Source organism: Limanda limanda, chromosome 10 (assembly GCF_963576545.1).
Source record: "Limanda limanda chromosome 10, fLimLim1.1, whole genome shotgun sequence".
In the NCBI taxonomy this organism is placed as follows: Eukaryota; Metazoa; Chordata; class Actinopteri; order Pleuronectiformes; family Pleuronectidae; genus Limanda; species Limanda limanda.
Genome location: NC_083645.1, coordinates 25,562,373 through 25,574,868, shown reverse-complemented (window position 1 = coordinate 25,574,868; position 12,496 = coordinate 25,562,373). Strand labels below are relative to the sequence as shown.

General features: G+C 47.5%; 1 protein-coding gene across 1 annotated transcript in view; it reads right to left on the bottom strand.

Annotated features, from left to right (window-relative positions):
* fat4 (FAT atypical cadherin 4) overlaps window positions 1–12,496 on the bottom strand; it is a 114,093-nt gene that overhangs the window by 13,160 nt on the left and 88,437 nt on the right. The window contains exons 8-11 of the mRNA XM_061079828.1: window positions 9,670–9,920; window positions 4,786–9,135; window positions 2,948–3,052; window positions 2,255–2,562 (exon numbers count right to left, since the gene is read on the bottom strand). Coding sequence (XP_060935811.1) covers window positions 2,255–2,562; window positions 2,948–3,052; window positions 4,786–9,135; window positions 9,670–9,920 — 5,014 coding nt within the window. The remainder of the gene's footprint in view (window positions 1–2,254; window positions 2,563–2,947; window positions 3,053–4,785; window positions 9,136–9,669; window positions 9,921–12,496) is intronic.

Here is a 12,496-nt window from a genome sequence, read left to right as displayed (position 1 = left end):
ACGGGACAAAAATCAGCTGAATAGAAAAACTAAATTTCATGTTTTATGCCAGGACTAGCAGCAGGAAGTCTGTTTTTTTTTAAATCCCAGTCTGTCCCTGGACTTTAACCACAACTCACAAGTAACCGCTTACCTTAACCAGGGATTAGAAAATATGTTAGGCCTTATTAGTACCGAGCTCTTGTCCTCATGAGGTCTCACAAGCAGGAAAGGATCCTAAAGAGCAACAACGAGTACACTCCCTCCCTCACATTAGTCCGAGTCCGACACAAGTACACGCACTCAGACCCATATCTGAATAAAACGCACAAACCACGCAAACACAACGAGAACAGGACTCGTTCTCCCCCAACACATTCGTGACTCCCACTGAGGAACCGTAAAGAACCGCATGAACATTCCATTAGAGTTTGGATCTGCGATCAAAGTCCGTGCCATCAAGCCGCTCGTACGCTGCCATTCACCGTCAAATATTTCTCTAGAGAAAATAAAAACACTTAGGAAATGACTGTTTTGTGGGGTTTTTTGTATTTGGAGAATCCTGAAGGGGGAAATGTGACGTAAGCGGCGGATCACAGTTTGCGTGTCCGTGACCGATGTGACAGAGCGGCCGTGGCATCGCCCTCAGTCGTGGTTCAGGCGCTGAGTCGCTGCTGGTTGGACGTTTATTTTCTGCTTGTTTCTGGGACGAATAATTCAGATGATCAGAAGCCGGGTGATTAGTCGCCGACGCTCGTGAGTTCCAGAGAAGCTGCATCTGCAAACCTCGTTCTCAGAATTAAATCTGTTATTTCTTCTCGCTCAGCTTTTTCCTGGACGCTCCCAGCTGGGATCTCTTCATGTCACAGGGTCTCGCTATTTCTTATTTATACGACCTCGGCCTCAACACTGACTCTATGCAGATGAATGGAATTTTAAGTTGTCCCCCCTGACATGCTAACACTATTAATGTGACTAAAAAACATAGGGAAGAAGCAGACCAGTGCATGACCATGTCTGAGGCTTTCCACCTGAACGCTGCAGTAAACAAATGGATTCCAACAGCCAGGTTTGTGATGTCACAAAACTAAGAAACCAGGTCTGTGAGAAAATGAGGCCAAGAGGGGAAAACCATGATGCACGACATGACGATATTTATTCCATTTCTACATTTTAACCTCTGATATCCAACAGGACTCAAATCTCTGCAGTGTGACTATCTCATCTTCTATTTCTTTTTCTCAAGTGACAGCTTTTCTAGATGAATCTTGACAATATCAACATTTTCTGATCTTAGGTAATAGATTACTTTACACTCCATGTTGGCAAACAGATGCAGTTTTGTGACTCGACCCTGAGACCCTGGTGCTGGCAATTTCCATTCCAGTTACTGTCACAGACCAAATGATGCAGATGGTGAAGCTGATCACGCCGATCGGAACAGGATCCGTGAACCTCGGCTCCCTCTGATTTCTTGGATCTCTCCCGATGAAACAGTGCATGACCGTGTCTCTTTCCGCTTTGGACGTTAACTCAGGACTCGGGCACGAGAACTGAGAACAGACTCTGGCCACTGAAATAACCCAAAGCACCTTCTACAAACACCGTGGATCAGGTTCACGTCCGCCTCACTTACATGCAGACAGACTCACAGGCTCTCTTCCTGATCTCTGCTCCTTTCCATCCAGTCACTCTGCGCCATTATCAAAACGGATAATTTTTAACGATTTTACCAGCTTCCTCTGAAAGTTCCCAGCACACGGGGAGAAATGACAGATTTGAAGTCCAGCAGGAGAACTATTTCACAAAAGGTCTGACAGGGCCCGGTTGGTTTTTTTTCCAGCTCTCTCCCTGCCACTGAGCTGCTGGCAGCGTGAAGCCTCTCATTCAGAGACAGAAACTCAACCTTCAGGGTCATTTTGGATCCTCTCATTGTACATCACAACGGGCAATCAAATATAATTACAAAGCTTTCAAACCATAAACTGAGCTCCCCATGGTTTGGGGGGAGTTTAATTATCATCTGATGGTGAAAGAAAAAGGATATAACGCCAAATTTGGAATAAAACAGCTTTCTGGAATAAAATGCAGCTATTGAATGTGCAGATCACCTTCTCAGTCCACACCCTGTGGTTTCCCTCAGATTGTCCTCAATGCTTATGCTCCTATAACCTTTAGAATGACTAAGCCACTCAGTGAAGACTTTTGAAATGATGCATGATGAAAAACACTTAACATATGAGCTAATTTCTGCAATAAAAACAGGCGTTCTTACCATCCCAGCCCTCCTGGCGATGACCGTGTGGAACTGCCCATCTGCAACTTTTATCATGGTCATGAGTTTATAAGTTCCGCTGCCGAGGTTGAAGGAGAAGCGCATCCGTCCCTCGAAGATCTCCAGCGCCAGGAACTCGGCCTTGTCTCCGGTCTGGTTATCGTGGTTGTACATGAGCAGCGCGTTGCTCTGCAGGGTCGCAAACTTAATATATATGTAGTTATTGTTGGGATCCAGGGAGGGAAACTCCATGTAGGAGAGCTCCTCGAAGCCGTAGCTGTTCAGCTCACAGTGCTTTCCGAAAACCCCTGAGGATAAAAACAGACCGGCGGAGGAATCAGAGGAAGCCAATGAATGATTCACGGTGCTGCAGCGATAAAAATATCTGCCGATAAACTGGAGTCTCTACTGAGCAACATTATGTGTTCTGTAATTAGATGTAAGAAAGCAGATATCACGGCTTTGTCACTGCAGTCAGATAATACTAATCTGGCATGTCAGAAAAGTTTAAAACTTCTCATTAAAGACAGAAACAATACAAAGCATGAAATATGGAGACACTAAATGAAATGGGCACATTTGCTTATGAAATCATGGGGTAATGTTCTTTTCTTTAGGGAGGTTTCACATGTGAAAATGTTCAATTCTGCACAGCTCACTAATTCCCTACGAAAGTTTCCGACCATTACTTACCGAACGCACAGTGACAGTAATATCCATCCACCCGATTCTGACAGGACCCACCATTAAAACATGGGTTACACTCACAGTGATTGATGATGGAGTCACACGTTTTGCCTGAATTCACAAAACAACACAAATTAAAATGGATGGGGTGGCAGACAACACAGACTAACGCCCCGAGGGGAACACAGTTCACTTGCAGGGTTTTCATCACCTCAGAGCTGCAAAAAAAACACACAACTGTGCTCGAACAAATGAGTTCATCTTGTTTGGAGCCTTTGTGTCTTATTTTTGCTCAAACAACCATTGACACACATGAGCTGAAGGTGTAGTTTCACCTGTTTTACTGCAACTTCACTTATTCTAAACACTTCTTGAAATCAGAGAAGCTATTTTGGAACGTTTTGGATCACTCTGTCAGACGATGACATCATTTGATCCAAAGCAACATCTTGAAACTTTCAGAGGGAAATGATCTCACTCGATTGGCAAAATCTTCCAACTAAGAATAATCAGATTTAAAAAAAGTCATTGCAAAATCAAATTAGGTTTAGGAAATGTTTGTCTTTTTTGCAGTGCAGAGAGGAAAACAATAATGAATGTGGATGGTCATCAAATAATACAATGAATGAGTTTAACATGATCAGTGATACAAAAAACAAGAGGCTTGGGTATGAAAATACATATTTCAGGCTTGGAACAATGAAAAAAAAATGAAAGGAGACATATTCTGGTCAGATTCAGGTTCATAATCTTAATTAGTGTCGTCACTTGAAGTGTTAATGTTCTCCAATGTTAAGAAAACTATGCAAATACGGATCGTGACATGACATCATCATGCCCTAGAAATCGTGTTTCCTCCCTTTGCCATAAAATTTGAGCTTTTTAACTTTGCTGAAAGCTTTTATAACAAACTGGAGGGAAGAAACACCAGAGAAGAAAATATGTCTCCTTTAAAACGAACAAATACACGTAAATCCAGAGACAAGTTGCCTAATGGAGACGGATCACGCTGCCAAAAAGCAGGCGGGGAAAACAGGAAGTTGAGAGTTCACAGTGAGGGCATGCAAACTACTGTAAGTCAATAGGTGCATTTCATCAGGAGGGTCATTTATCTTGATGAAACCTCGAGGTTTCTGGCCATTTTTTATGGTCATAATAAAAAGGGACAGTAATGAGTTGACTTGAGGCAAATCGCCTGCTTTGAAAATGTCTTTCAGATGCTGCAGTCGGCAGCTGGACATCACACAGGATCTAAATGACTCTCCGAAGTAACTCCACTTAAAATCCACTCCCCTTTTATCAGGGGTAATAACGCTGTGTGTTCATTACGTTTCCAAACTAAAAAGCCTGATTGGATCTTTTATAAAGCAGCTCATTTGTCTTACATGTCAAAAACGGAGCCAAACGAGAAATCCTTGATTAACAAATCCTTCTGTGTACAGTTGGATTAGAAATGCATCTGTGTGTGGTCATAGCTGCATGCACACGAAGGCACACAGAGTAACGTGATACTGGTGAACTGTGTGTGGAGTCTACACTCACGGCCTGACTGGGGTCAGCTCTGAAATCATCGTTTTTATTAAAGCAAACACGACAGGCTGATATACATCACAGCAGATACCCCCCAACGAGTAATCCAAAAACAAAACTGTATCTGGCTTCCACGCTGTGGCCACAACACCTCCTGGAGACCTTCACAGGCAAATGTTTCCCTTGGACCTAAAGCTCTGTCTGTGACTGCATTATTATGTGAGAGTCTCCATTGTTTCTCCCTTTTTTTCCTCTGAGCCTAACATGAGTGAGTGTGGTCAGGAAATAAAACCCGACTCCTGTGTGTGCATTACCTGCGAAGCCGGATTTGCAGAGACAGTTGAATCCGCCCGGGAAGTTCTGGCACAGCGCCCCGTTCTTGCAGGGATTAGAGAGGCATTCGTTGATATCCCTCTCACAGGCCATCCCGGTGAAACCTTCAGGACAGGTGCAGGAGAAACCTCCCACCAGATTGTGGCAGGTGCCCCCATTGTGGCAGGGCGATGGCTGGCACTCGTCAATGTCTGTCTCACACAGAGCGCCTGTGTACCCCGGCCTGCAGCTGCAGGCATACGGCTGCAGCGGGTGGTTTGAAACCAGGATCACTGGGACACTTTCTTCTGTCTTCATATCAGGCCCGACACTGAGACGCCGCTTGCAGCTGCCTCCGTTCTGGCATGGGTTGTGAGTGCAAGGATCATGGTCCACCGCATCTATTTGCACCCCGCTCTGTCTATATAAAATGTCTTTGATACTCTGGAAGAATGTGGCCACGCCGCTGGGGTTGACATATTGTCCGTGGCCACGTTTGACAGCTGCCATCAGGAAAGTCTGATTGTTGAGCTCAAAGGCTCCGTACAGAAGCACCCCGGTGCCCAGTCCTGCTAGCTGAGAGTTGGCAATGCGTAAAAAGCTGAGGTAGTGGTTGGTGAGGAAGTTTTTGACTCCCTGGGAGTTGAGTCGAATGAGAATGCTGTTGTCCACCGTGGCATTAGTGAAGCCCATGAAGAGGACTCTGGCCGTATTGCTGACTGAGCCGTGGACGCCGTCGCTGCTTCGGACGGTGAGTTCAAAAGTCCCGTCCGTTGATCGGGCTTTAGAGTTGAGGTTGCACGTTCCAGTCGGGACACTGAACAGACCGGAGGACGGAGGAATGAGGGAGCAGTGGAACCTGTCCTGAATGTCCGGGTCCTGGGGTTTGACGTCTCCCAAGGAACCTCCGGGAAACATGTTTCCGAAGTAGTGGACAAAGATCTCCATGGACCTCGGCTCGGACGGGTTGTCGTTCTGATCGTTTATTTTGACGTGGACGGTTCCTGTGGAGGACATCTGAGGAACGCCAGAATCCTTGATCACCACCGAGAGGTAGAAGTCGCTGATCTGCTCTCTGTCGATCTCCCGACTCGTGGTTAACACTCCAGCTGGACTCAGGCGGAAGTAGCTGTTTGCAGATCCAGAGCTGAGGAGGCTGAATAAGAACGGGCCTTGGTTGGGGGGGAGATCCGTGTCAGAGGCTGTAAGTGTTGCGACTGCAGTGCCAGCTCTCTGGTTCTCCATGACCTCAGCGTAAGCAGTTGTCAGAGTTGGGCCGTTATCATTGATATCTTCCAGATTCACAATAACTGTGGAGCTGCCGGTTGCAGGAGGAGAGCCAGTATCCACAGCTAGAATGGTCAGATTATACACAGGAGTCTTTTCTCGGTCCAGCTCCGCAGCCACAGACACTTGGCCGGTCTTCGGATTGATAGTAAAAACACTTTTATCAAACTCAGGAGAGATGGAGTAAGAAAATCTGCTCCAGCTGGGGACAGAGTCTGAGTCATCGGCGCTCACGAAGGTAACGAGACCACCGGGAGAGAGACCCTCACTGACCTGCACGTCATACAGCTCCTGGGTGAAAACGGGAGGATCGTTGGCGTCGAGGATCGTGATGTTCACAAACACTTCATCGATATCTGCTCCGCGGATGCTCCCCGCGTTCTTGGCCAGCACCTTCAGTGAGATCTTCTCCTCTTTCTCACGGTCTAACGTTCCCGTGACGTAGATCTGACCGGTTTTCTTGTTGATGCCAAAGCCTTTTCGTCTGCTCTTCCCGAAAATGAGGTAGTAAACCACTCCATCAACCCCCTGGTCACGATCGCTGGCGAACACTTCCCCGACCACTGTGCCTCTTGGCGCGGCTTCAGAGATCTCAAAGTAGTACTGTTTGGAGACAAAGCGAGGGACGTATTCGTTGGCTCCCTTCAGCTGAATGTTGACGTTGGCGAAGCTGCAGCGCTCCTCGTCTGGGACGTTGAAGGCCTTCAGTGTTAAATGGTAGACCTGCTTAGCCTCGTAATCCAAGAAGCCCTGCGTGGTGATGGTGCCAGAGTTCGGGTCGATAACAAAGAGGTCGCTGTCCGATGACTGTATCACGTAAGCCATGACCGCGTTGGCTCCTGAATCTCGGTCCGTGGCGTTCATTTTGACCACGGTGGTGCCACTGGGAACGTTCTCCTGCACCGTGGGGAAGTACTCGTCAGGATCAAACACAGGAGGGTTGTCGTTGACGTCGGTTACGTGCACGGTGACGGAGACGTAGCTCGTTTTGGCGATCCAGCCGCCGTCAGTGGCTGAAACTCTGAGCATGTGCTGCTGCTTCTCTTCAAAGTCCAGAGGCTGAGCGAGAGATAACACTCCAGTTTTAGTATTAAGTGAAAACAGACCTTCCTCGTTGCCTGAAGTAATATTGTACGTGATAAGGCCGTTCATCTCTTTATCTTTGTCTCTAGCAGACAGGGTCCTGATGGCTGTTCCCACAGCCAGGCTCTCCGGTACTGTGGCTGAGATTTGGCTTTGTGAGAACTCAGGCGTGTGGTGGTTTTCCTCCGTGACCACGATGCGCACGGACGTCCGCGCCGACAGGGGGGGGTTTCCTCTGTCGCTCGCTGTGATGTCAATCAGGAAAGTCTTCTTCATGTCAGAGGTCAGGGAGGAGGCAACAGTAATCCACCCGCTCGTTTGATCCAGTTTGAATTTACTCGAGCTGTTTCCTCCTGTTATCAAATATTCCACCTCGGAATTAAGGCCAAAGTCTTTTTTGTCTTGAGCTACGACTCGGATCAGTCTGGTGCCGACCTTCACACTTTTGGTGACGGGGGTAAAGTAGCTCAGGGAATCGAACTCAGGCGGATTGTCATTACTGTCGACAATATTTACAATTACCGTTGTCTCGCTCAGCAGAGGCTTCACCGCCCGGTCGGATGCGGTGACAATGAAGCTGTGGCGATTAATATTGATGCTACTGGCACCCGTGGAGTTTTGATATCTTAGCTGCTGCTTCACAAAAATCTCTCCAGAGCTGGCGTTGATTCTGAAATACTCGGACTGAGACCGGATGAAATAGAAAATTCTGCCGTTGGAACCCTCGTCGGGATCCGTGGCGGACACGCGTGTCACCAGGGCGCCCACGTCGGTGAGCTCAGGGTAGTCCAGGTAGTAAGATGGACGACTGAACCTGGGGCCGTTATCGTTGATGTCCGTGATGAAGATGGTGACGTCTGTGCTCACCGTCCAACCGGAGTCGTGGGCCGACACTTTGACGATGTAGTGATCGGTGTCTTCTCTGTTGAGCGGTCGGCTTATGGTTATATCGCCGGAGCTCGGGTTGATGTTGAATGGGAGGCTCGTGTCTGTGATGGAGTAGCGGCTGATGGCGTTTGAACCGGCGTCCTCATCTGTGGTGGTGACCCTGGTGACAGTGTAACCCGCCGGGGCGTTTTCAGCCACTGTCGCACTGAAGATTTTGGAAAACCTCGGAGCGTTGTCGTTAACGTCCAGAACGCTGATCAACACTTTGACCGCCGTGCTTTTAGGCGGCAACCCGCGGTCGGTGGCTTTGACTTTCAAAGCGTACTGAGCCACTTTCTCTCGATCCAGCGGCCTGGTGCTTCGGATTTCACCAGTCGCTCGATTAATGTTGAAACTATTCTCCTTGTTGCCGTCGATGATGGCGTACTCCAGCTGTCCGTTGGGCCCGCTGTCCAGATCCACGGCCGACACCATCAGCACCCGCTGAGGGGAAAGGCTCTCCAGGATTTCAGCGTGGAACGGATCCTTGTCGAACTTCGGGTGATTATCGTTCACGTCCAGCACGGTTACTTCCAACTTCTCGTAGGTGGAATACGGCGGGAAGCCCTGATCTCGGGCCTCGACCCAGAGAACATACTTCTGGATGTGCTCATAATCCAGTGAGTGTCTGATTGACAGTTCGCCTGAGAGCTGGTCGATATGGAAAGCGTTATCCAGGTTGCCGCTGGCGATGTAGTACGACAGCGGTCCGCCCCTCATAGACGAGCCGGTTACGGTCGTGACCACGTGGTTGGTGGACTGGCTCTCGGGGAACGTGAAGGTGTGCTCCTTCAGCTTGATGACAGGGAAGTTTCCTCCCGTCACAAAGCGGACGGTCACGGTGGTCGTGTCCGTTTTGGGATTAGTGCCGCCATCTTTCACTCGGACCGTGAGGGTGACCTCCGAGTTCCCCGTCAGCTTCTCAATGGAAGTGATGGCTCCTCTGACGGGGTCGATCTTGAACTTTTCAGAGTTGCGGCCCATCAGGGAGTAGTGCAGCTGGGCGTTGGAACCCGAGTCCTCATCAGTGACAGTCACCGCAAAGACCAAAGACCCTGAGGACACACACGAGAGAAAAGCGTTAGTTTTAGTTTTTAGTTTTACAACATTTAATGAGAAATACTGCCCCACGGTTTTATTTCTCCACCAACCAGCGTAGATTCAGTATATATACATTTTTATTCCAGACTCTTGAGGTCACAGTGACCTTTGACCTTTGACTGCTGAAATCTGTTCACTTCCTGCTCGAGGCCAAGTGGCAATTTGATGGAATTCCCTTAAGGCAGATTTGAGATATCATGTTCAAAAAGCCAAAAACATGGTTTGTTAGGCCACCGTGACCTTGACCTTTGCCCTTTGACCGACCAAATCTAATCACTTAAGTTTGAAAGAATTATCTCGAGGCAGTCTTAAGATAATGCGTAAATAGGGTTTTGCAAGATCACCTTGACCTTTGGCCTCTGACTATCAGCACCACATTTGAAAGGATTCCCTGAAAGTGTAATAAAATCCAACATTTATAATCTTGCACATGTAGTACAAAGCACTAATTATAAATAACAACTGATATGAGCATGTTTCTGACTAACCTGCTGCAGTCGAGGCAGGGATGTGTGTGACGTAGGGGTGGTGGTGGAAGCGTGGGGGGTTGTCGTTGATGTCGGCCACCGTGACGGACACAGTGGCGGAGCTGGACAAGCCCTCGGGCTGCCCTCCGTCCGTCGCCACCACCAGCAGCTGGTAATTGGCCCGGTCCTCCCGGTCCAGCAGCGAGCTGGTAATGATCTGTCCCGTGGCGGGGTTGATGGAGAACTGGCCGTGTCCTCCTGTCAGGCTGTAGCTGCAGGACAGAACAAAGAGGAGCAGCGTTTCAGCAGAAGCTCCACGAACAAGGGAGGAATTCACTCACTGACTAATTGAATTTGTGTTGGCGTGTTTCTGATCCCAGTAATCAACTCGGGCTGGTGGAGTCACTTCTAATGAACATCCTGAACCACAAGAACATTATTAAATGATCACTTTAAATGGACATTTCTACATTTGTTTTTGTTCCATGTCTGACATGGATTTCCAATAATTATCAGGGCAAATAAATATCATCTTCCATGACTTTGCCAACAGTATGTGAAGGGGTTAGTGAGACTTGTACTGTACAGCACTTTTCATGGAGGATAAAACTGGAAGATGTATTAATCTTTCTATCTATTTGTGAAAATCCTCCTTTAACCAGAAGTGCCTGATAAAAAACATGTTGTTCATGGAAAAAGAAAATCCAGATAAGGTTATTACTAGAGCTACTAAATGGATTTTTATAACTGCTGCATAAACCAGGGGCAATTCTGTGTCTCCAATAAATTAAACAGATTAAATGACATGTTCTTACTCTTTTTGTTCATGAAATCATCCAACTGAATATACTCAGTTCCTGAATAACGAGCACATATTGTGTTACAATGAGGTGATTGAGTTGTTAAAGCTGTTTCTAATGTAAATACACACAACAGCTTCTACATATTTCTACATATTCTCTGACGTGTTGAGCACTGTCACATTGTCGTCTATAGAGGGCACCGTTTCAAGCCTCACAGAAAAACCCATTTACCAGAGGAGCATGCAGAAGTCGGATCAGTAATGGTCACCATATTGTGCTGGCGAGCCATCAAATCGGTGAGTTAAGTGACTGAGGCATCCGGCTTGGTGTTCTATCAAATGCAGCCACTGGTTTCTGCTTGGCTGCTCACACACAAGGCCCGAGTGGCTCAGACTGTCTCCTCCGCTGAAGCTGCACCGCTCCACACTCCTGGATTCCACTGATCTTAGTCAGTGGAACTTATACTATTGTGGACTAAGCACTCGTAAAGAAACAATAGAGATATCTAACAAGTACGATGAATAAACAAAACATGCATTCACATGTTAAATCCCATCAGGCCTGAGCACTGTGTCTCTTCAGCTCACATGTAAACCTCTCATTTCTCCCCGAGTCTCTCAAGTCTCCAGCGGGATGTAAATATAAACTGACTCATACACACCAGTGCGTATTTTGCAAAAGGAGAGTGGACGAGATTGGACAACAAATAACAGAACAGAGTGCGAATGCAGGGAGGACGTCCCAGCTTCCAGACAACGTCAACAACGGAAACCGTCCACAGATGCTCGTGGTCTCACATCTAATGGACTGTGAGAATCACAAACTGAAAACTGAAGGCTGGAGCCGGTTCTCGTCTCCGTTAAGATCCTGGAACCCCCCCCTGGAACCCCCCGATGGGCACAACTCGTACTGTCACGGACAATTAACGTCCTCATTACGATGTTTTGGGAAACTGGAGCACACTCGGGTACCCCCCCCCAACGTGGACCCAGTGGGGTTTTGGGGAGGAGAGAGGCGGGGTCACACTTGCGTCGGCGTCGGCGTCCGGCTTGAGAGAGAGAGAGAGAGCGACCAGAAGCTCTGAGAAGTTCCCCTGTGGAGGGGGGGGGGGGTGCAAGTGTGAAAAACGCTGTTGTCCAGCTCCAGAATAGCAGCCGACACAATGACTCGTGGGTGTTGACTACAGATCGACCCCCTCCCCATGAACTCCTGTCATCGATTGCCACATCGGCCTGGAAACTCACAGAGCTGGCGATGAGGTAAAACGTTTTCTCGCTGGAGCGGCGAGCGAGCGGCGAGCGGAGCCAGAGCCCGGCGTCGTCCTGAAAGGGTTTTTTTTTTTTTTTCACACCAGGGAATCAAAGCAAACTAACACTGACCTGATTACTCACAGTAGTAACCGGACCTGCACAAAGCCTGACAAGACTCCAACGGCCTAATTAGTTCTGTGAGGACAAAAGATGTTATTCCTGCATTAATCTGTTTATTTAAAAGTATTTGAATAAACGTTAAGTGCGAATTACAGCATCTTCTGCTGCGTAGATGGATCTAACGAAAGGGGAATTTTGTTATTGGTCGGATTTATCTGCAGGATTTTTCTTCTAACCCCAAGGACGTTGTGTTTTCATGTTTGTTTGTTCGTCAGCAGGATTACGTAAACACTACAGAGCTGATTTCCATTAAACCTGGTGGAGGGGTGGGGGGGGTGAAGGGGTGGGGCACGAGCCAAGAAGAAACCAATTAAAGTGTGGATCTGTATAAACAGGCAGATCCAGGATAACCTTCTTAAACAAGCCGAGATAACACATTCACCAATGTTTTAAATAATGAAAAGTTTGATTTGGACTCTTTTAATAACTCGTGTTATTGGTGTCCAGTGTCATTATGGGTTCATCTAATAAAACTAGTCCGTTTCAAACACTTTCCCAACTTGAAGTGACGGAATAAGTGATGGAAATTCTCAAATCTTATGTCCGACGGCTGATATTTGATGGTTTAAAGTGTTTAACTGAGCAGCGAAGCCGTAAATACACGTAAACATGAGC